This window comes from Arachis ipaensis, chromosome B6 (genome assembly GCF_059453495.1).
Source record: "Arachis ipaensis isolate K30076 ecotype BB chromosome B6, ASM5945349v1, whole genome shotgun sequence".
Classification (NCBI taxonomy): Eukaryota; Viridiplantae; Streptophyta; class Magnoliopsida; order Fabales; family Fabaceae; genus Arachis; species Arachis ipaensis.
Genome location: NC_142441.1, coordinates 149799709 through 149823358, shown reverse-complemented (window position 1 = coordinate 149823358; position 23650 = coordinate 149799709). Strand labels below are relative to the sequence as shown.

The following is a 23650-nucleotide window of genomic DNA, read 5'->3' as shown; positions in this document are numbered from 1 at the left end:
ACAAATAATTAATAAAATAACCACAATATTATTGTTAAGTTATATTTTTTTTTTGTGTGTTAAAAAAATAATCAAAACTTTTTTGTAATATTTTTTTTATTGATTTTTTTCTTGTAAAAAAAATTCAAATTCTATCAATTAATAATAATTAACGCTCCAAAATCAAAGCAAAATTTTTACATTGGTAATTATTGGTGATCGTTAGTAGATCAATTTTACTTATGTATAAAAATTAAACGTTATTAGATCTTTAATATGCTAATTTATCGTGTATGTCAAATTTAATTGTGGCATAATATTTAACATGTTTGAAATTTGTTGAGATTGAAATAGAAAACTTAAAACATTTTAGGATTTAAATAGGACATTATTTAAAACGTTAAATACTAAATTAGAATTTGGTCCAAACGTTAGGAGTCAAAATAATACGTTATCTGATATTATTCATAAAATACTATGTATATATAAAAAATAAGCTACTAAATTAGTTATCATATATTTTATATAAATAAATATTATTTAATATTTTAAAATGTATTCTACACTAATACTTGAATTAATAGATAATTTTTAGTGTGCACTTAGAATAATTCTATATTATTTTAAATGTATGAAAATATTATTTTATATTATATAGACTTTCTAATAGAAGATCATTAATGATTTGTTTTTAAAGATAGTATAAAATATATAATTATTTATGTATCTTAACACATTGACATTGAGTTAATTAAGTTGTTAAAAAAATAATTTGATAATATAATATCAATTTTTTATAATAAAAAATCTAAAATCTGATTCTTTTTGTTCTATATATAAATAAAATAATTTTGCATAAGACTAAATAAAAATATATCAATGCAAAATCCTTATAAATTCAAAATAATAAAAAAAGATTTATATAAATATATAATTATTTATGAGATGCTTGCATTGGTGCATGTATTTGAGTTGCAATGTACTGTTCTTTCTTTTTCTCCTTTGTCAACAAAATTGTTATATCTGCAATTATTTATATATACAGCTAGTTAAGTAGTTGAACCTTGTTATAGCTTGCTGTTTATTAGCATGCACTACTTTTGTCACTGGTTCTAGCCTTTCTATAGCATTAAAATATATATTAAAAGAAAAGGTAATAAAAGTCTAACAAGTTATCGCAATTTTTATAGGTTTAATTACTCTGTTAGTCTCTATAGTTTTGCGAAATTTTTAATTAAGTTTTTATATTTTTTTTTAATTAGATTCCTACACTAATTTTTTTTTTCAATTAGGTCCCTCTTAACAGTAATTGACTTAATTTTATAGGGACCGAACTAAAAAGAAATTGGTGCAGGGATCCAAATAAAAAGAAAAAAAAAGTATAGAGACCCAATTAAAAAAAAACTTGGTTCAAGAACTTGATTAAAAAAAAAAATACAAGGACCTAATTAAAAATTTTACAAAATTATAGAGACTAAGAAAGTAATTAAACCATTCCTATATTACGTTTGATTATTATTTATTCCGGCGGGCAATATTTTAAATACTTTGTCATGTCAAGATTATTTTATTACGTGCATGAAAGCAACAACTTATATCGATGTAAGTTAAATTCACTCTCATGTAAAGTGGAAAAATCTTTCAGTGGTATTAAATTATTATTTTTAATGTTTTTATGGTGTTTTGCTTAGATTTAGCGATTAGTAAAAATTTTGAAGATTTTTTTAATGTTTATATTTTAGTTGTTTGTCCTTTTTTACTTGAGTTGATGTGAATTTCTATTATAAGCGCGAAATGTTGATATTAACTATTAAGTGAGAATTTTATCAACGATCCAAAAAAAAATTAAATGCTAATAAATACACACATTTCTTGCTAGATGAAGCAAGTTTGTGTGTCATAATAAGTGTATTATAAGATTTAGTTCAAACTAAGTAATTAGCAATGGATTTTTAAAACAATTTTTTCGCTACTACGAACATATATGACGGTCGTTTGAGTTTGTTAATTTATTAACGACTTTTTTTAATTCCATCACAGAATGCAAAGGATATAACAAAGTATTATTTTAGTGCTCAAAATAAGGGATATAATATATTAGAATTGATATATTAATTTTCATTTAATTATGAAAGATGTAAATACAGTGGTAGATATTATGACAAAGATGATAATAAAATTACAACTTTATTATATGAAATTTTCTTTTCCTTAAAAAGAGTTTAAAAATAAAATGAGTTCTATAGTACTTTTATTATGGTGTCTAAATTATTAATTTTTTTAAAAATAAAAAATAAAATATTTAAAATAAAAAATAAATTATATAAAATTTATTAAATATTATTTATTTACCTTTTTAATAACTTAAGTACAAAATGACATCCTAACATTCACCTAAAAATAATTTAAAAAAAAACCTATCCTTCTATTCAAACAGTTCCCTTCTTAATTTTTTTTGTTTACTTTATTTAAGTCATCAAAACAAACAACCCACAAGATTTTGAAATTTATAAGGGCATAATTCCGTTGAAAAGTCAACAAAGCTTCCCAAAGAAAAAGAAAGAGGAAAACGCTGACCGGAAAACTTGTAGACTTTTTTAAATCCTGTTATTTTATTTTTGGTTGGTGACCAAACGAATAATAATAATAATACCAACAAGGTCAGGATGGCCGAGTGGTCTAAGCATGTTTTCAGCTAATAAATTATAGCTTAAATGACATAGTCTTCCTATACTCAATTAAAAAGTTGTAGGTTCGAGTCTTCTTTCTTTAATAAATAATAATAATAAGTCTCTAAAAAAAGAATATCAAATAGATTTTTAAGGATTTTACGATGCTAGTCCGTGAGAAAAATTAATTTATGAAAAATTACAGCAGTAGATTTATAGTGTTTAATAGAAGAATAAATCGTGTCGTAATTTTTCAAGAACCTATATTTTATGCGTTTTTCTACATGTTATTTAATATTTTTTAAAAACTTATAAATTTATATATTACCATTTTTTCAAAGAGTTACCTAAAGTTTTATATTTTTTATAATACTTACAAATTCATTGCAAAAGTCCATTTATATGTCATAATACAACACCAATAACAATATATAATAAATAAAATATATTATTTTTTAATAATATTTTGTCAATAAAAATACTTTTATAGTAAAATTTAAATTTTAATAATACAAAAAATATTAATACAAAATATTAATAAAAATATTGGCTCACTAATATTTTAATAACAATAATAATAATAAGAATAAGAATAAGAATAATAATATCATCGGAAAACCGAGGCAGCATGTATTCTGAAATGTTGAATTGCTAATTAGTAGAGATAGCAATACCACCCGAACTCGCGGGGTACCCATCCCGTCTCTACTCGTTCGGGTTTAGATAATACCCGTCCCTACCCACCCCGCTATATATATAATATATATAATTTTAATATATAATATATGTAAAATAATTAATAAATGATTAATAATATTGTATCATATTTAAATTTTTACTTTAATTTATGTTATGCATGTGATGATGGTTATATAAATTTTAAAATTTAATTTTATTTATTGAATTTTAATAATTATAGGGACGGGTAGGGGCGGAACGGGTACCATAAGGACGGGTTAGGATTCAACGTTTTATTACCCGCAGATAAAAACGAGACAGATTTTATGCAGATTGTTATACGACAGAACAAGATCGGATAAAGCAAAAATCCGTCCCTACCCGCCCCGTTACCACCCCTACTAATTAGTGGTTGAGCTTAATTTAGCACTATCACTATCCTGTTTCCATTGTACGGTATTTCAAAATCAAGGCACAATAAAATAGAAATATAGTGTAGAATTAAGTCAGTCGTCAACTCTAACTAATTTAATCGGAACTTACTTTAAAACAAATTTGGAAAAAAATATTTAATAACATTTTTTGTTTCTATCTATCTTTTACTGTAAAGAATTTTTATATATCTAAAAATATTATCAGAAATCCTCTTTTAATAAGAGTATTGTTAAAGTTATATCCAAATACATTTAGAATCTTATAAAATGTATTTTTTAAAGTCAATCTGATAATTAGGTCTGATGTGTCCCTACAAATGAAAAAACCCAAGTGAAGAGTTACAAATAGTTGTCTCCCAAAAAGAAAAAGGATTAGTGTTAGTTTAACTACGAGACAATAATTAAAAAAAATAATCACTTAATATTTTTTTTATAATTATATTATCAAAAATTAATCATTGCATATAAAAATATATAATTATATACCTCATAAAATAATTAATTATATTACTAAAAATAAATTTAATTATCTATTAATTACATATTTAATTATTTTACTATGACATATTTAATTATTTTAATAATTATGTAGTTGAAAAATTTTATAAATTAATATGTATAAATACATACAAGTAAATACTTACTAATTTGATGACCGAAATTTATTGTACTTCATCATTGCTGCATGATGAAATAGTGATATGCACAGCAGTTATATTAAAAAATTAATCTAATTAATTGTAATTTTTCAAAGTAGCGGTTAGATCAACCATGCTATAAAATAATTAGGCTATTATTATTTTATCTTCAGTGCAGTGAAACAGCAAGAATGAAAGTCAAGAATCAATTAGGCTAATGTAACAACAACTTAGACTAATGATTAGACTTTATTTGTTAAGGAAAAAGGGAGCTAATACTAGCCTTAATTATATCCTTATTCTTTCGGAGGTTCTTATGTTCATATTGATCTTAATTAAAATATAAAAGAAAACTTATGTTCATATGAGCTAGCTATATAGCTAAATCACAAGAATCAATTTGCAAGCTGTATAATGATAATTTAATTAATAAGGATAAAGTACTATTTTCATCTCTCAATGTTTGTGCTAAATTCTAATTTAGTGTCTAATGTTTCAAACGTTCTATTTTTGCCTCAAAAAATTTTAAATAGGTTCAACGTTGTCCTACTATTAAATTTAACATTAATAGCTATCAGAATGAGTGATATGGACATTAATAACATTACTAGTTAAGTCATATCTACATAATTAAAACATTTTTGTAATACTTATTCTCTTTAATTTTCTTTTTGTACAAAACTCCAAATCTTAACAATCAACCATAAACGCTTCAAAATCAAAGAAAAAACTTTTATATTAGTGATCGTTGTGAATCAATTTTAATCTTCATAGATACTAAAATCGAATACTATTACCTCTTTATCAATATGTATATTGTTTGTGTTAAATTTAATTGTGAGATAATATTAAATCCGCTTAAATTTTTTTTGAGATTGAAATATAATGTTTAAGGTTTTTAGAACTGAAATATGACATTTAAAATATTAAAGACCAAATTGAAATTTAATTGAATGTTAAAACCAAAATAATACTTTACCCAATTAATAAATTAAGCCTAGGGACAAAGGTCTTAGAATTTAGAAGGGTAGTTAGTGTGTTATCTTCACTTGACTGATGTTGTTTGAAATATCATCATTAATTTATTGACAAGTTTACTACTCATCAGCACTGAGATAAATTAACCAAATCATTGCAATGATTTTTGTGTTTTATATAATAAATTTTTATGTCATTTCTATTTTATTTGTGTTTTATATAAAAAATTTCGATATCTTTTTTTCATCATCATCATTATCATTTTTTATTCTATTTTTCTTCTCATTCATAATATTTTTTTAAAATATACAAATAAAGAAGACAATTATGAATAAGAAATAAAAAGTATAAGAAGAAGAAGAAAAAACAACAACGATGATGAGAGAGAAGTGGAGGAAAAAAAAAGTATGCTTTGTAAAGAAGTATATATACACCAGCTCCAAAACTGCTAATTCAAAGGAAAAGAAATTCTTGCAATATGAACATTTAGTAACAATGCAATTTCCAAGTCACTGTTTCGGTATAACTATCATAGTGTAATCCCAGGAGTCGGAAAAAGTGTTGTCTTGTGAATGTTATCCAGGCCACAGAAGTGCATTACTAAACGCTCCAAACCAACTCCAAACCCACCGTGTGGTGGTACACCATATCTGAATCATCAACAAAGCAATTAGATTTTGACACAAGGTAATTCAATTTGCTGAAAATATGAATCATTCCCTCTGTCCAGTAATAAATATTAACGGTCGGTTAGACAGTTGTAAATTCCAAAATTTAATGTATTTGGATGATAAACCCTCAACTCTCAAATTAGTTCGCTGACAAAATGACAATTCAAATATTGATAACTACACCATAATAGACAGAATGTATAATGCTTCATTTTTGTTTTGAAAGTAATTCATCATTCTAGCAAACTCTGCCTATGTCAAGCTTGTTGCAAACATTATATAATCAGTCCCAAGTCCGGAAAAGAGAAGGATTGTGTTAGGCTTTCGATTGCCAATATAAACTTTGTTGAATCATGGATCAAACCATCATTTTTGCCCTAGAAATATCTAACAAAATAGTGCTCTCATTATGTGGGTGGATTTTCAGGTACTATGAAATAATTATCAGGGAACCATTTTGTCAACAAGAAATAATGATTTCTGTCAAGTGAAAACAATATTTCAGGTACCATGAAATAATTATCCATTTTTAAAAGACCAATTTGTCAACAAACTAATATTTCAAGGGTCAAGATAATGGGTTATCCATAAGGACACAAATTATGTCTAGATATACTGATTTTTAGACATAACGATTTTGTTAAAATGATAGTAGCTGCCAGAGTTAAACAAAGATGAACTGAGCAACAGGCTGTGAAGAATACCTGAAAGAATCAATATATGTAGATATCTTCTTGACATCAATGCTGCAAGTCTTAGCCCGTTTTTCCAACATCTCTGCATCGTGGACATGCTGAGCTCCTGAATCTGCTCACCTATGGGACAAGCAACACAGAACTTTGAATAAAAACCAGTGACAAACTCCAAGCTTTTGTGGAAATACTTATATCTATGAAGAAGCAATGATGGCTATAAGAAATACTTGCACACTCCTAGAACAACTATATCCATTTATTTCCATTTATAATGTTTAAAAATTATATAAAATATCAAGAATAAGTGGCTATTGATGTTTTTAGAACACATATTAAATGTGCTCTAGGAGTTTACAAGTATTCTCCTGTTGATAACAATATAGATGAAATGTTTAATGAAAACATTTCTTGTATTAATACAATGAATGGCAAAACCACTTATTGCTTACCTCTAATAAAAACATTAAATGAGTTGGAGTACTGTGAATTATCATAGCAAGGCGCATTGTGTAAAATGGGCTTCCAGCCAAGGGGTATCGGTAAAGGATATAGAACTCCATGCCATACCTATACACAAAAATGACAACCCAATGAAGTCCAAAATAATAGGTCATAAAAAGTAAATAAAATATTTGCACTTCTTTGTTATGTGTGCGCGTGTGAAAGAGAAGGAATTATGTTAGGGACTTGGGTATTATGGGTGCTCAAAATCCCACATCGAGTAGTATGGGATGCTTGATGTTGTATATAAGGAGAGTGGTTCTTCCCCCTTAACAGCTAGCTTTTAAGGTGTGGTTTCCCACTTTCTTTAGATATCTAACAATGGTATCAGCTAGACCGTAGCAAAGTGGCTACCATTGGGTCAGCTTCGATAGAGTGAAGCCGCCGTTGTGATGTCGGCTCTCCAAGGCCGGTGTATTGTTAGGGACTATAAACCATTTCCTAAAATTCTTATTAGCAAAGTTAAACAAAATTCTGAGTGTTGAGAGGTCTGATTCAACAGTTGCAAAGAAAACCGAGATCCATCTATAAGAGGAAAAATAGAGAGGAAGCCTCAGCATCAATAAAGAATGGGAACCTAATTAGGCATCAAGACAATAATTTCATCCTTTTTGGGACTATAAACCCACTTTCACTTGCAAGCACACGAGATTATGATATAGATCGCGAATAAGTAAAAATGTTCCTCAAGCCCAGTTATTTTTCAATTAACAATAGGGACTCCATAACATTTTCTAATAAACCGTTGACTATTATGAATCATGTTGCCCTTGACATTTTAGTTGAGATTAGAAATTAGAAACTAAAACGACATAACTTTTCACAGTGCAATAGCACCATATGATCCATGTAGCCGGCATAAACTAGTGGCCAGGACTTTGTTATTATCACTGTTGTTGTATAATCCCTCCATTTTTTTTACGCATGTCTTATTAAGAATAAAGTCAACCCATTCAATAAAATATAAATTTTTGTGCATTATTTGTGAATTAGATACTAAGAAAATTTTTAAGCTTACCTTGAGCATCTGAACCCCTTCTTCATATGTTAGACGAAGATACTGCATATCAAGGGGATATATCAAATCATAGAAGCCTTTACGCATTGCATTCATTTGCATTCACAATTTTCAACTGGTGGTTCATAACATAACAAATACAACATAGGATAACTAAGAATATTTACCCTTATTTTTTATGGAGAAAGAAATTTATTAGAATAGAAAGGAATGTTTGATATATATATATATATATATATATATATATATATATATATATATATATAAAATACAATTTTTTTAATAGAAGATGCTTACCTTTAAAGGTTCAAATGGGTACTGGAGTGCCACAGCTTCAAGCTCCTTCTTACAATTCTGGTTCAAGCTATATCGAATATTGAGACAAACAACCTATCAACTATATCCATAACCTGTTCAAAACTCAATATCAGTAAATTACATTATGTACCTCTAATTTCGAAATCATACACAAAAAGATATGCCTAAAAGTAAGAATACCTCATCATAATGCTCCATAATCTCCATTTCAACATCAAGACCGGTAACCTCACACAGATGTCTGGGTGTGAGGGAATCTTCAACCCTAAACACAGGACCAATTTCAAAAACACGGCCAACATCAGCATATATTGGCATTTGCTTGTGGAGGTGTGGTGATTCAGCACGGCATACAGGGTGCCCTTTATAGTTCAAAAGAGCAATCAACTTTGAAGTGTAGATTTCAACAAAGCCTTCAGATGACAAGAATTTTCTGAATGCCTACCCAACAATGCAATGAAAAATAATTTGATCATTCAACTTGGCATCATGGGGAATATCTATTCCTTTAATGTCTTAGTATGCATTTACTGAGTAAATTTAAAATTTAAAGCAACCATGATCTTAACAACATGTAATTAAAAAATGAACGTGAATAAGTAGAACTCTTCAGAAAAAAAAAATTCAGATGAAATGCTTTACGTTTCCAACTTGTGACTGAATACGGAAAATTCCTTGATTAGCCGGGGTTCTGAGCTCAAATACTCTAGACTTCAAACGTGTATCCTGATTAACACGAACAGGTTGTTCACCAGCCTACATTCATTAAGAGAACTAGTTAACCGATGGATGAAAAGAATTGATGTGCAACTGCGATTTTACACATTCAGGAGAATTTAATAATACACAAAATGAAATTAAAAAAAAAAAAAAAATAGAAGATCAGCTCCTGGAAACAAATCACCCTAACAAAGAAGTGACGAGTCAAACAGGTTAACAAAGAACCAGACACCTCCAATCAATTACCTGAAGAGCCTTCTCAATTTCAGCTTCACTTCGAACAGCATCCTCGAGATTAAAGGGTAGAGTTGGAGGGGCCCTGCTAACACAATACAACTTCCTCACTTGAACTTCCACCTATCAGAACAAACCACATAAGCTATAATCTCAAGCATTGATCCTCAACAAAATGTTCAATTACTTGAAAAAAATGACTTACAAATATACAAGTAAAGGAGAATAAGAGGAAGCGTTAGAGACCGTTCTACCATTTACTAGTACAACCTTTACCAGCAAGTGTTAAACCCTACTAAATGCATTGCCACTGTTTCCCTTTATTTCTATCCAAAATCAAATCTCAGAAGCTAACTAACCTGCTGTGTGGCACCTTTGATTGATTCCGAAGGGACCGAAACAAGACCTTCAACATCGATAACAGATTCGCGGCTCAGCGCGGCAGCGTACTTCACCATCTGCACGCTAACCAAATCTCGCTGCTCTTGCACCAAACACTGCACGGTGAAGCCCTTCTCTCTCACAACCAACAAGGCCATCTTCTTCCCAACGCGACGGATCGCCTGAACCCTAGCTCGGATCAGAACGTGCTTCCCTTCTAGAGACTTCTCCAGATTCACAACCCGTGTCCATGCGCTGGGGTCCATGGTCTTCGACTGCAGGAACTCCATTGTGATGTCGCCGTAGTTTCCAGCGAGGGGGTCGTCCTCGTCGACGGCGAGCTTCGATGCGGCGGAGGCAAGGGCAGTGTCCTGCCGGCGGCAGAGCTTTTCCTGCTTCATGGCTTCCATCTTTGGACTTTGATAGTGACGTAACAATTAAGAGAATTAGCCTTACTTAATACTCAAAATGACCCTAAAATTTGATTCCTCACTCAATTTAGTCCTTAAGATTACAATTGACTCTAATTATATCCTAAAATTTTGGTCTGTGCTTCAATTTGGCCCTTCCGTCATTTTCTGTGACCGAAAAGTTGATCTGACCATTTTAGTTGACATATGATACCATGGCAGTTAGATGATGTGGCGAAATGTTTGAAAATATCAATTTAATCTCTAAAAATTTTAAATAAAATCAAGCAGTCCCAATTTTTCCAAATCCTAAGAGTCTCTCCAAGAGTTGAGAAAGATGTTGAGGAGCAGCAGTCAAGGTTCAGATAGGTCTAGTAGAACTCGTTTGTAGCTACCTAGTTTGTGTTGGTTGCCATATGATTCCAATTTAATCAGTGAGACGAAAAAAAAGGTATGTTTTATGGAAGCTTCTACGGTGAAACAAACTTTCGTTAACAAATGAACTTGCAAAAGAACCGCATTGTCTTACAGTCTTACTAAAATCAAGGACAAAAATGGAAATGGACATTTTTCGGAAAAAAAAAAAAGACAGGAATCGAATCGTTTCTCTACTTTTTACTACTTGGTAGTAGACAGAATCATGAAGTTTACTTTACAGGATGAATAGTATTTTACCATCTTCCACTTTCACATCTGGCAAATGCCAACGAAAACCCAACAACTAGTTAATTCCTCAGTCAGATGTCCGATATTCAACTCCGAGCATGTCCTTCGCCATCTCATATGACACGAAAGCAATAGCTATAGACGGGACCACCTGAAACGAGCGAAAGAAAATTTCAATCGGCAACGCAGTGGTACTATACATTAATTTTTCTTTTTCGAAGACTTAAAAAGACTATTGTCAACCAACCCCAAAACAAAATTGTTCGTAAGATATAGCAATCGTTCCAGAACCTGCCCCCACCTAAAAACATGGCGAAAGGCACCGCATACTTTTGGTATAAACTGAACTTGCGTACCAATAAACTAAACTCGCGGAAAAATTAATCTAACCGTGGGGCATTATAAGAGAAGGAAGTTATGCAATGCCAAGAGATCAACCGACCTTCACTGAATTGGGTACTAAGCCCTTGTATAATGCTCCAAATCCTTCATGCTGCACAGTTTTCCTGAATGCATCAACCATGCCAGCGTACTCAGCTTTGCTCTTTCCATCACCAGCAACAACTGAAGGAGCATTTTTCCAGCCTACCATCTGCATTCTCCGGCGAATGACATCAAGGGGGTAAGCCACTGTCTGACCAACAGTGCCAGCGGCTGCCCCACATGCAAGCCTTGTGGTAACACTTAGCTCAGAGTCTTTAGCTATTCCAAGTGGATTGGATCGAATCAACCAGTCCGTCAAAGATTCATACACTGAAAAATTGAGACCTACATATGGTATCTGCAAAGCGCCAAAACAAAGTATATTAATGAAGGTGATGAAAATAGAGAAATTTTTTAAGAGCATAAAGAATGATATGAACAAAAGTTTTGGTTCCAAGATGTAGTACAATAAAGGTTAACACAAACTTAATTCAAGAATAAACAAAGTTGTGTACATAGTACATACAACTCCTCCTATGACTGATGGTAACCATCCTTTATACAAGGCTCGAGGGCCTTCTTCCCGGAAAACTGTTGACAGAGCATGAAAAATTCCTCTGTATTGGTGTGGGGATGCCTCTGTCTACAAAATTGTTGAAAATAAATTAAAAAAATATAGCCAGAAAAATAAACAATTCACTATGCTAACTCATCTTCCATAAACAACACTATTAGAAATAATTACAAATGAAGCAAAAATTTTAAGGAATTCCTTTTAATAATACCTGGACAGTTAGCCGACCTCGCACCATGTCCATAGGGTAAGTTGCAGACATGGAAATGATTCCAGCACATGCGCCGGCTCCAAGACGCATAAGAGGACTGAGCTGAGTTGCTTCTGTTTTTTTTTTTTGGGGGGGGGGGTTGCAAATGGCCATCAATACCAGAAACAAGCTAGACAGCAACACATGATTCAAGAGTAATGCTAACATTGATAGATGCATCTCGGTTAAGAAAATTATAAATGGACAAAACAACAATATGTTCTAATGATGCTCAGATGCATGATAGAGTGATCCAAAGAGAAGTGCTTTCATTTTACCGTTTCCAGTTTGTTGCCGGTAGAGCCACAAAATACCCCTGCATTAGTATTAAGCAACAGTTTCAGGTAGACTGCTATTGGCTTAACACAATGACAACAGAAATAGGATAAGTATCGGAAGATAAAAAACATACCTAGATACTTCCTCGTAGCTTAAGAACTGCACTGCCGAATTTGGGACAATACGGGCACAGTTAGTTCCGTTTCCTTTAAACATCCCTTTAAAACCCTCAGTTCTCCATATATATTTTAAGCCTTGAATAGTTCCTTTGTATTTTATATTGTCACGATTTTGGACCTGCATTTTCAAAAAACACTTGGTTTTATTAACCTATAATCAGAAAAGTATAGAATGAAAACAATCTCCCTAGTCAAAGGCATATTTATCTACATTCTTGCACTGGCTATCCACACACTTTCTCCTGTTCTTTATGAAAAAGAGTGATACATCTAGACAGTGTTTAATAGACAGCGATAATCCTCATAGCATTGAAGAAAATGCTAGATGCAACATTCCTACATAAATGCAACAAAAATCTATTTGGAAGGTCGGTTGGGATGAGGAAGTAGCGATGGAGAGAATGGTTACAACCAAAAATTTAGTAGTAAGAAACTAAGAATCTTAAAGCGAACTACCTGCAGCAGAATCTTTAATCTCTCCAAAGGAGCCACAGCTGTTCGCGACCTATTAAAGAAAGTAAATAACTAAATATACTTAAATGCTTCCCCTTAGCATAATTCAAGATCAAAATTAATCTCATGTATGTGCATCATGAGTTGAAAATATGCTCCATCTATGTCAAGGGAAAAAAATAAAAGGCGCTATATCTATTTATTAGCCTGTTTCATAATGTTTATGAGAAATACTAGTAACCTTACTGACATTTTTATTTTTTAATATTAACACATTCACATGTCCAGTAGATCTTTCCAGCTACTATGTTCCCTTTAAGATGTAAATCCACTTTATAAATAAACTAGTTTGCAAATCAAGGTTTCCCTTCATTATTCCTTTCACATGCTTGAAGCGGAATATTTCAGAAGCATTTGATAGCAAGGAATACGTAAAGGAATTTATCTTTCCTAGATATTAAGCGACTTATGTATGTCTCACGTACATTATCTTCTAATAATCAATACAGTACTTTCTCTGGCATTTCTAATGGAACTTTACTGACCCGAACTTGAAATACAGAAAGGAAGGAAATAATGCACTGAAAGGGCTCAGCAAGATTTCATTACAATGAATATTCTCCAATAAACACGGAAGTCATTCAGAAACCACTAAATAGCACAGACAATTCAGATTTCAATGTAAGGCTTAGTCCTAGCAAAAGATTACGACAAGCGATTTCATGATCTCTAAGATTCAAAGCAAGAGCAACATAAGCACAATAACGACAGTTGAATTCAAGAAAACAGCAAATTCGAGACCAAAACCAGCTCAAAATCACTACGAATATAAAAAATATCGCAAAATCAGAAGAAAAAGAATCAGAACAATAAAAGAGAACAGAAACATATATAAAAGAAAGAAAGAAGCAAAAAATAAAGTGGAAAGGAAGTGACACTCACACTCCACCTGCGATTCCACCAGCGGCAAGAGAGTTGCAGATGCTGAGAAGAGTATGATGATCGGCAAGCTTCGAAGAGTCGGCGGTCTTCGGAAGCGAATCTTGCGACGCCATTGAAGGTAGAACCCTAAGAATGACGTACGGAGAGAGATGAACTCCGAGGGCTATGGTGAGCGAGGTAGCGTTTGAAAAGAAAGGGTATAACAGAATGAGAATGAGAAGAAATGAAATATTTGTGTGCTTGTTCGCGGACTTTCCTTTTGAAAAGGGGCTGTTATATGCGCGCGCGTCTGGGTCATAACTCATAAGTCATAACTTGCGACTTGTGAGCATAATTGTCAAAACCGAATGGGCGATCGAGCTGATGAGGTTACTGAATTACTGGTTCAATCGATGAATTATTGGTCGAACCGATTAATTCAGTATAATTAAATAATTATATAAAATTTAATTATTTTTTATTATAAATATTTTTATTTTATTTTTATAAAAATAATTATTATTTTTAAATTTTAATATTTTATTAATTAATTTATATTTATTGTATTATTATATTATTATAAGTAAAAACTTACATACAGTTAATTTTTATGTGAAGTTGATATTTAAAAACAGTTAGATAATTTGACAAGTTTAACTAAATATCATCTAACAATTTTCAACTATCAACTTCATATCTGCATGTGAGTCTTTACCTATTATTATATACTACAAATATTTATTGAAAAAATAATATTAATAGAATAATAGATATCATATAATCATGAAAAGAAAAAATAAATTATGATTAATAATTTTTTTTATCTTTTTAATATATATATATATATATATATATATTAATAAAATTTATATTTAAATAAAATATAATTGATTTAAAAATTAATGACTTTAAAATTAAAATTAATTAAATATAAGTAAATAGAAAATTGCTATATGTATTATAATTTGGATATGTATTAGTCAAAAGCAATGTAGCTTGGTGGTCAGATTGTCCTTCATGCAACCCTGGAGAGAGGAGTTTGAATCTTATGTGAACCATTTTGAAAAATTTTCAACCGATTCGGTTCGGTCCGATTTTCACCGGATTTGGCTAGTTTTAGCCGGTTCGTTATGAGTTCAACCGGTTCATTTCAATTCTCTGCCTTGAACGGTCCTAACCTCGGACCGGACCGGTGCAAAGTTTGGTTTATCGATTTTCTTGTTGAACCGGCCAGTCCGGTCCGGTTTTTTCAACTATGATCCTATATACCTAAACATAAAGCGAATTATTATAACTCAATGCACCCAAACCATATATCCATTAATATTGAACTTGCTATGATAACTCAAATTTATATTCTTAAACACAATTTAACATTTTCACTCCATTATATATTTCGTTGTTACTTCGAAGTATTGAATTAGTTTGAGTGACTTCTCATTTATTTTACACATAAAATAGTTCAATCAATATTTTGTCACCTATTTTATACTAATTTATTTTAGTGAATTTGTACTCTACTTGATAGTTTAACCTTTCTTTGAATCATACATTTTTGTTCTTTTTTTACTATTCACATCTACTTTACTATTCACATCATTATTTTTTTCTTTCATATTTAGTTACATGTGTCACTTAAATTCGTAAATTTTACCTGGTTTTTTTTGTGTGTACAATATCATTACTCATAATTTCAATTATCTATCATGATTTTCTTTCAGCCAATCATCTTAATTTAGGGCCGTCAAAATGGGCTAAATCCATCGGGCCAGCCCGTTTACCCGTTTAAATGGGCGGACTTTTCCTCTAAAATTAAGCCCGTTTAAATTTTGGGCTAAACGGGTTGAGCCCGATTAACCCGAAAAAATGACGGGCTAAACGGGCTAGCCCGCGGGCTAAATGGGTGGCCCGTTTAATTTTTTTTACATTTTTTTTAAAAAAGTAGCACTTTTAGCTAATATTTCTCCCGATTTGATCCGAAAATTCGACCCATCAACTAAAAAAAATATTCTTTTTTAATGGTTTTTGACCTAAAAGTGGTATTTTTTGTCAAAATATTTTTCAAAAAATAAAATAAAATGATAAACGAGCTGGCCCGTTTAACCCATCGGACTGACCATAAACGGTCCGGGTTAGAAAATTCTGGCCCGCGAATAAAGTGGACTTAAACGGGCTAGCCCGTTTAACCCGTGGGCTTAACGGGCCGGGCCTAAATGGGCCGGGCTAGCCTGTTTGACAGTCCTATCTTAATTGTACACCATGATTATCTTTATGTTCTTCTTCATTATTATTAATTTTTTTGTGAAAATCATGATGGTTATTCACATTATAAATATTGCCCTTCTTTAATTTGTTTTACTATACCAAAACAACTCTTTTTAGCACCATCATCAAATTAGCTTGATTATATTTTCTTTCATTATCTTTTTTTTTTTAAATAATAACTTCATCTTTCAACTTGCTAAAGGATATTAAAACTACCAACGAAAATCAAAATTACAGGATAAAAATCAGAATTTTAAAATTGTGGTCAATCTCACCAAACGATCCAAATTATTATAAAATACTTATACATATGTTAGTAACATAAAAACGTTTTCATAATGAATGATTTTTATTAAACTTACCATACCCGTGCGATGCACGGGACAATTTACTAGTATAACTGAAATAAAAGACAAAAGACATAAGATGCAGAATACAAAGAAATAAATTAAAAAAAAAAAGATAAATAATAATTATTATTATAAAAAGAGAACAAGACTATTAGTTTATATTCCAACCGAAGGAAGCATTTATGATGCTTCTAACCTTAACGTGAGTTGCCCTTCTTTTTTTGGTCGGAACCTCATCCCAGTCTTAGCTGGGTTAATTTATAACGTTTGTCAAAATTATAATGTAGTCATGACCAAAACTATAATGTGTAACGTAGTTAAAATAAAATGTTGGGCTACTTTTATGAGTTTCACAAAATATGTTATTTTGTATTGTCCAATAATTATGGTTTTTATATACATAAAGATTTCTATTGGGCCTCGGCCCCGTTGGAAAAAATAACAATGTCCATGAAAAATATAATAAAGAAAAGAGAAAAATTTGGTGCACATATAAAATAATTTTATACATGTATTTAATTATATAATAGTACATTAATAAAATAATTATATTTTTATCCAAATAAATATGATTAAATGACTATATAAAATATGTTTACACTGTTTAAAAAAAAATACAGATTTAGTGATGAAACAAAAGAATTTCGTGAGTAGTTAAAAGTGGTGAGTGAGTGTATGAAGAGAGAGAAATGGAGAAATCTATAAGGGTCGGTCCTTGCATGACCACCTTCAAGTTGAAAGAAAAAACAATGAAAGAAAAGAGTGACAAAAACTTAAAAAGAGGGTTATGCAGATAGTGAAATTCTGACGTGTTCTTCTCCACATCTCTTCTAACACTTTTTTCAAATATTATATTCATATTCATATATTTATATCCTTCATATACATAATGTCATAAAGTCATTATTCATGTACATGAGTTATATATTTATCACCTTTCATTAAATAATATCATTATGTACATAAATAGTGACTTATGGCATTATGTACGTGAAGATGATAACTGGTAAATTTATGAGAGAAGATATGTCAAGAAGGATATAAATATATGAATATGAATATGAAGAAAATGTTAAAAGAGTTGTGGAGAAGAACACGTCAAAATTTCACTATCTGCATAACCCTCTTTTTAAAGATAGTTATACGATTTCAAGTTTTTATCACTCTTCTCTTTTATTGTTTTTTCTTTCAATTTAAACGTGGTCATGTAAGAATTACACGAAATTCAAGATCTTTATAGATTTTTCCGTTTCTCTCTCTTCAGTCCCTCACTTACCACTCTCAAGTCTCAACTACTTTACTTCCAACAATATTATTATCCCATTTTATATAATAAAATAGTTTGTATGTGAAAAATAATTCTTTCGATAATGATTGTAAAATGAAAATGTACAATGTTGTGTTGTTCCTAACTGTGAATACATCAAAATCACAAGCTACTTGGACAATAATTAAAGATGAAATTATGAGTTTTTAAAGTGGTTAAGAAGATAAGGAGTTTGGCTTTTTATCAATCAAGGATAATAGATATGGCAATTATTATAGATGATCTTTTGTGATGTCCAATAATGAGGCAAAATTTGTAGAGCGGCAACAACTAGATATGAAGTCAAGCAATGCAATCATAACCGCACCCATATATTTCAGGCAAAAATATTTAAAAGATAATAAAAATTAGTTTAAAATTACTTTATTTTATATTTATTAATTAATTTTAAAATAAATACATAATATTAAATATAACAAATATATAACTTTAAATATTATATACATAAAATTACAAATATTAAATTAAATAAAATATTTTAAATTATTATGTCTATAATATTACTCTATTTTACATGGGCTAAGTCACACTCTGGGAGGAATTTTTGTTTCTTTCTATTATTCTTTTGGTGAAAACTCAAGTGAAGTCGACTTCATGTGAAGTTGATATCTAAAAGTCGTTAGATAAAAATTTAGTCAAATTAATCAAATCATCTAACAGCTCTAGATATTAACTTCACGTGAAGTCAACTGTACCTGAGTTTTCACCTATTCTTTTTCAGTTTTTTATGGGGGAAATAGAAATGGGCGGTCCTAGTTATTTTATAAGAAGTTTATTGACTACACGTTTTCTTTCCTTAATTTGAAAAATGCGCTCATCGTAAAAATGTTTCTTCGATTGGAGGTGTTTTTTGCTTTTGCGTTTTTCTCTTACTATGCCAAAACAAAAAATGCCACCGTAATCAAAATGGTGACTACTAATTACTAAATAAATAATTTTTAAAAACAGTGGTAAATTAACAAAAAAAACTGATAAATAATAACATATATTGATATTATTAATTATTAATAAAAATTAGTTATAAAAATTAATGTATATTTTCATTTATAATTTTTTTGTTTATCTATCAATCTTTTGTTTATCTAATTTTTTTTTTACTTTCGTTACTAAATTATTATAATTAATTAACTTTGGCGGCCTCTATGGTGGTTAAGTGAGTGGTGACTAACTGACTATGGGCGGCTTTAAGTTGGCCCACAAATAAGAGATGGACACTTGGCACAATTAAACGACTCATTCGATTAACAGCACGATAATATTAAATTATTTTTATAAATATTAAAAATATAAATAAGATGATTTAAACGTTAAGAATATGAATGAAATTTATTTTAAATGTTTGAGGATAAAAATAATATTTTACTCTTTTAAAATATTTTACAAATTTCAAGGATAATAACAAATATATTTTACCCAAAAAATGTATTAATTTTGACTAAATAAATAAAATAAGATAAAAATATAATTTAAGTTTGATTTAAAATGTTAGAAACAAATACAATTCTTTACTTTAAATAATAGTTAGAAGCATGACCAAATAAAATAAATAAGATCCAAGTGGGGTTTGATTTTGACGATAAAGACTTAATTTATGGTGTTCATCGGCTAGATGGTATGATGTCTCTGACGAGACCTTTCTGTCTCACTTTCGATTATCTTATTTCAATAATTAATTGGTGAATACTATGGTACCTATTATATTGTATCTAAGTTATTAAAAAAGGTAAATAAATAATATTTAATAAATTTTTTATTATTTATTTTTTATTTTAAATATTTTATTTTTTATTTTAAAAGATAAATTAGACAATTTAAACACCATAACAAAAACATTATAGAACTCACCTAAATATAATCTCTTGGTCTCTGTCAACTATATCAAATCAAATAAACATTATATTGTGTATAGTATAGATTAGGTAATTATTATAGTATGTAAAAAGTAATGTCTAATTTATAAAAAATGTGAAATTTAATATTTAATTTAATAAATATAAAACTAAATAATTTTTAATTATTTAAAATTTATTATAAAAAAATAAATTAGATAAAAATTAAATATTAAATAATAAATAATATAAAATTAGTATATAGATTATTGCATATCATATTTGATAACTCATCATGATGTCCAAGTAAATTAAGCTACTATATTATACTGAATGTAAACATAACAGGCACAGTGAAGTAAAAAAAAATGTCAAATTAAAGATTAGATTATTAGACCAAAGAGACTGTGAAGATATTTTTATATACAATTTTGTATTGCAGTTTGTTATTACAATTTTGGGGAAAACTTAATTAGCTGCACTCAACTTCACGTAAAGTTGATAGTTGAGAGCTGTTAAATAATGAAAATTTAGTCAAATCAGTCAAATAATTTAACAGCTCTCAATTATCAATTTTATGTGAAATTGACTGTACTTAAATTTTTACTAATTTTTTAATTTAATTCAAAATTTTGCGATTTGTATTTAATCAGTTTATTTGGGTTTTTGTTTTTAAAAAATATCAACTAAAGTTATCAGTATTAAAAGATAAATATAATATAAGTTGATAAGTGATAACAATAAATAATTAAATAAAAATTTATATCACATTCACAGACTAGTATTTAACTAAAAATAATGTATGATTAAAATAAATTATATAATTAAGCATATTGTAAATAAAAAAGATAAGTTTGAATGTTTGATAATAATAAAAAAAAAAACCCGTTAAATTTCATGTAATGGGGTTCAGAAATTTTGATTGGTTAATGGATTCATATACTCCGTTTCAGTTAATTCATATGATTTGCTAGATATAAGATTTATCTCAACCCAATCCAATTGTTTCAATTTTGATCAATTTAAAATTTGAATTTAATTATATAAACGATATTGAATTAATTTGGATTTAAAATACCTTTGAGCTTCCGCTTATAGAATAATGCTTAATATATCACATGTGAATAATAGCTATGATCTTAACCAAAAAAGCAACCTTCAATTTTCAGCTTATGCTTTATTTTAAAGTAAATATGATATGATTGTCTAGTAAGGTGATGAAAGTTGTTTAATTATTTCTTTCTATGATTCGTGTACCGACAGAAAATTAATTGGAGGCGTGACATGTTTAGTTTTATTGTGCTATGGTACTGCTATGTGTTATTTTGCGTTGACAATAAGAAGGTAAATATCTTTAGTAGAAGCATTTTGATGTGGGTTATGTAACCCAAAAAAAAAATATATCAAATTTTATTATTTTTGGTTATTAATTAATTATTAATATTTAAAAATATAGACTAAAGTATGTTGTTAAATTATTAGACTAAGAAATAGTTGGGTTAAAAGTTAAAAGTGATAGTCGAAAATAAATTCTGATAGTCACCTAATTTAGTGTTTCTCATAAAAAAAAAAATGTTACAGAGTTAATAGATTTTATTATTTTGGACTATAGTTAGACAATACTAATATTTTTGTATATAAGTTTAGAAAAACCAAATTGCAATAAAATGTCGAAGATTAATACTAATTAAATATTAGCTAACATTTATTAAAAAATATTATCTTCTAAGATTTTTTGTAAAAAAAAAAAAAAAAATTGCACAGCTTATAGTATTAAAATGGACAATATCTTCAAACAAGTAAATTGAGCTATTAAAAAAAAGAGAAATTTTTCACATACAAGTTTTTTCACATACAAGTCATACAAGTCATTTATTTCTTTTTCTTTTTCTTTCTCTATGCCTCCTCTTTTTCTTCTCCTTCTTCTTCTTTTTCCGTGCCTCTTCTTATTCTTCTTCTTCTTCTTCGATTTTGAAGTGTTTTATCTTCATCGTCGTGTTTCTCCTCGTTCTTCTTGACTGCACGTTTTTCATCTTCCTCCTCCTCATCTTCTGCACCTCCTTCTTCTTCTTGCTGCACGTTCTTCTTCCTCTTCTTCTTCTTCTTTTCTTTCGTTTCTTACCTTCTCTTTCTCCTTCTTCATTTACGTGATTTTCTCTCTGTTTTCTTTCTTCGTTATTCTCGATTTCCATTATTTTTTGACATCAAACTCTGAAATCATTTTTGAAGAAGAAGAAACAGCAGAAGATAAGGAGGAGAAAGAAAAAGAGTTTTGAATTATGCATAAGGTGTACTTCAACGAATTTTGGGTGTATTTCTTAAATCCTTTGGGTGTATTTCTGTAATCCTTTGGGTGTATTTTTATAATCGTTTGGGTGAATTTCTGTAACCGTTTGGGTGTATTTTTGTAATTGTTTTGGTGTATTTCTGTAATCGTTTGGGTGTATTTCTGAAATTCCATTATTTTCAAAACTATTTCAAAGTTTGATTTCACAAACCATGAAAATCGAAAAAAAACGAAGCAAGAATACCAGTGATAAACGCAGATAAAACAACGAATGAAAAGGCAAATAGAGAATGCACGAAGGAGATCAAATTTGGCAAGAAACTCGTTTTCATGGAGGAAGAAGAAGAAGAGTAGGAGAAGAAGAAGGAGAAGAAGAAGGAAGAGGAGGAGGAGAAGGAGAAGGAGGAGCACGCTATGAAAATCGTATATGGATCAGCGTGTTTTTTGTTAAGTTTCTCCCAACTTGTATAATGACTTGTAAACCAAATGATTTGTATGTGTAGCACTCCTCTAAAAAAATTCATTTTATATATTGTATAGGCTATTTTTAAACAGTTCAAAAATTTTCTAATTTTTAACACATTTCATCACCTAAAATTAAATTTAACTACTACACTTTTGGTAACTTTAAAGTCTCAATGATAAAAAGAAATGTTTAAAAAAAATTGAAATTTAAAATAAAATAAAAAACTAAATCAAAGAGAAGCTAAATGAATTATTCAAAAAATAAAAGTTAAAAACTTCCTATCATATATAGAGCATCAAATTAAAGAAAATGAAATTTGGATGAGTATAATGATGGAGATTTGAAGGTAAGTTAGGAAATGGGAGGCAGATAAGGATTGTGAAGTGTGATGTGTTTGTTGAGCAGTGGCATTTTGGGTTTGTGCTCCTTCTTTTGCTCTTTCCATCTCCCCATCTCTCTCTCTTCTATCTTTTCTTTTCTTCCTCACCAACCATTCATCCATTCATCTTCGCCATCACCACCTCCTTTGTCTTCATTTAACTACAATATATTCATAATTCATGCCTTAGCTTTATTTGTTTATTTATAATTGTAATATTTGTTTTTATATTTTTGTCTCTCATCAGCTAGCATGCATATCTACCTCTTTTTCTTCTGATTAATCATTGCCTCATTCATTGAATACACAACGGATATATCTCTTATTAGAAGTTTCCTTGAGGTATAAGTAATCCTAGAAATGCTTAAACTAATTTTTATGTTGAACTAGCTCAACATATATATATATATATATATATATATATATATATATATATATATATATATATATGCGACTCTGATGATGACCGTGTGTGGTTGGCTATAGATGTGTAGAGTTGGAAACGAGTCGAGTTAGATCAAACTCAAATTTACCTCATGAAAATTAAGTTTGACTTACGGCTCGACTCATTAATTAACAATCGAGTCTATTTTTTAAACTCAATTCAGCTCAGCGAAAACTCACAAAATTGTTCAAATTATGAAGACTAAAAAAGATATATATGTTTTAAATTAATTT

General features: G+C 29.4%; 1 protein-coding gene and 1 pseudogene across 3 annotated transcripts; both read right to left on the bottom strand.

Moving 5' to 3' along the window:
* Positions 1 to 5766: 5766 nt before the first annotated feature.
* LOC107605565 (aspartate--tRNA ligase 2, cytoplasmic-like) lies at positions 5767 to 10710 on the bottom strand (annotated as a pseudogene). The gene is made up of 9 exons (XR_015885697.1): positions 9893 to 10710; positions 9546 to 9656; positions 9222 to 9335; positions 8760 to 9020; positions 8559 to 8671; positions 8262 to 8303; positions 7192 to 7309; positions 6752 to 6862; positions 5767 to 6026 (listed from the first exon to the last, which is right to left on the bottom strand). The product of XR_015885697.1 is annotated as an aspartate--tRNA ligase 2, cytoplasmic-like (transcript).
* Positions 10711 to 10998: 288 nt separating this feature from the next.
* On the bottom strand, positions 10999 to 14203 carry LOC107647724 (mitochondrial adenine nucleotide transporter ADNT1-like). 2 transcript variants are annotated; one of them, XM_088491597.1, is made up of 8 exons: positions 14091 to 14203; positions 13152 to 13200; positions 12650 to 12813; positions 12516 to 12553; positions 12199 to 12311; positions 11940 to 12056; positions 11433 to 11771; positions 10999 to 11141 (listed from the first exon to the last, which is right to left on the bottom strand). In XM_088491597.1, the coding sequence occupies exons 1-8, from the start codon at positions 14201 to 14203 to the stop codon at positions 11058 to 11060; spliced, it is 1017 nt and encodes a 338-aa protein (XP_088347723.1). In that variant the 3' UTR covers positions 10999 to 11057. The 2 variants fall into 2 exon arrangements, with proteins under 2 accessions (XP_088347723.1, XP_088347724.1); XM_088491598.1 differs by having other exon boundaries at positions 11943 to 12056.
* Positions 14204 to 23650: the final 9447 nt, after the last annotated feature.

Coding starts and splice junctions, on each gene's coding strand:
- LOC107647724 (XM_088491597.1), bottom strand. CDS start 14,203: ATGGCGTCGCAAGATTCGCTTCCGAAGACCGCCGACTCTTCGAAGCTT. Junction 12,814..13,151: donor GATTAAAGATTCTGCTGCAG/GTAGTTCGCTTT, acceptor TTGAAAATGCAG/GTCCAAAATCGTGACAATAT. Junction 11,772..11,939: donor CATCAGTCATAGGAGGAGTT/GTATGTACTATG, acceptor GGCGCTTTGCAG/ATACCATATGTAGGTCTCAA.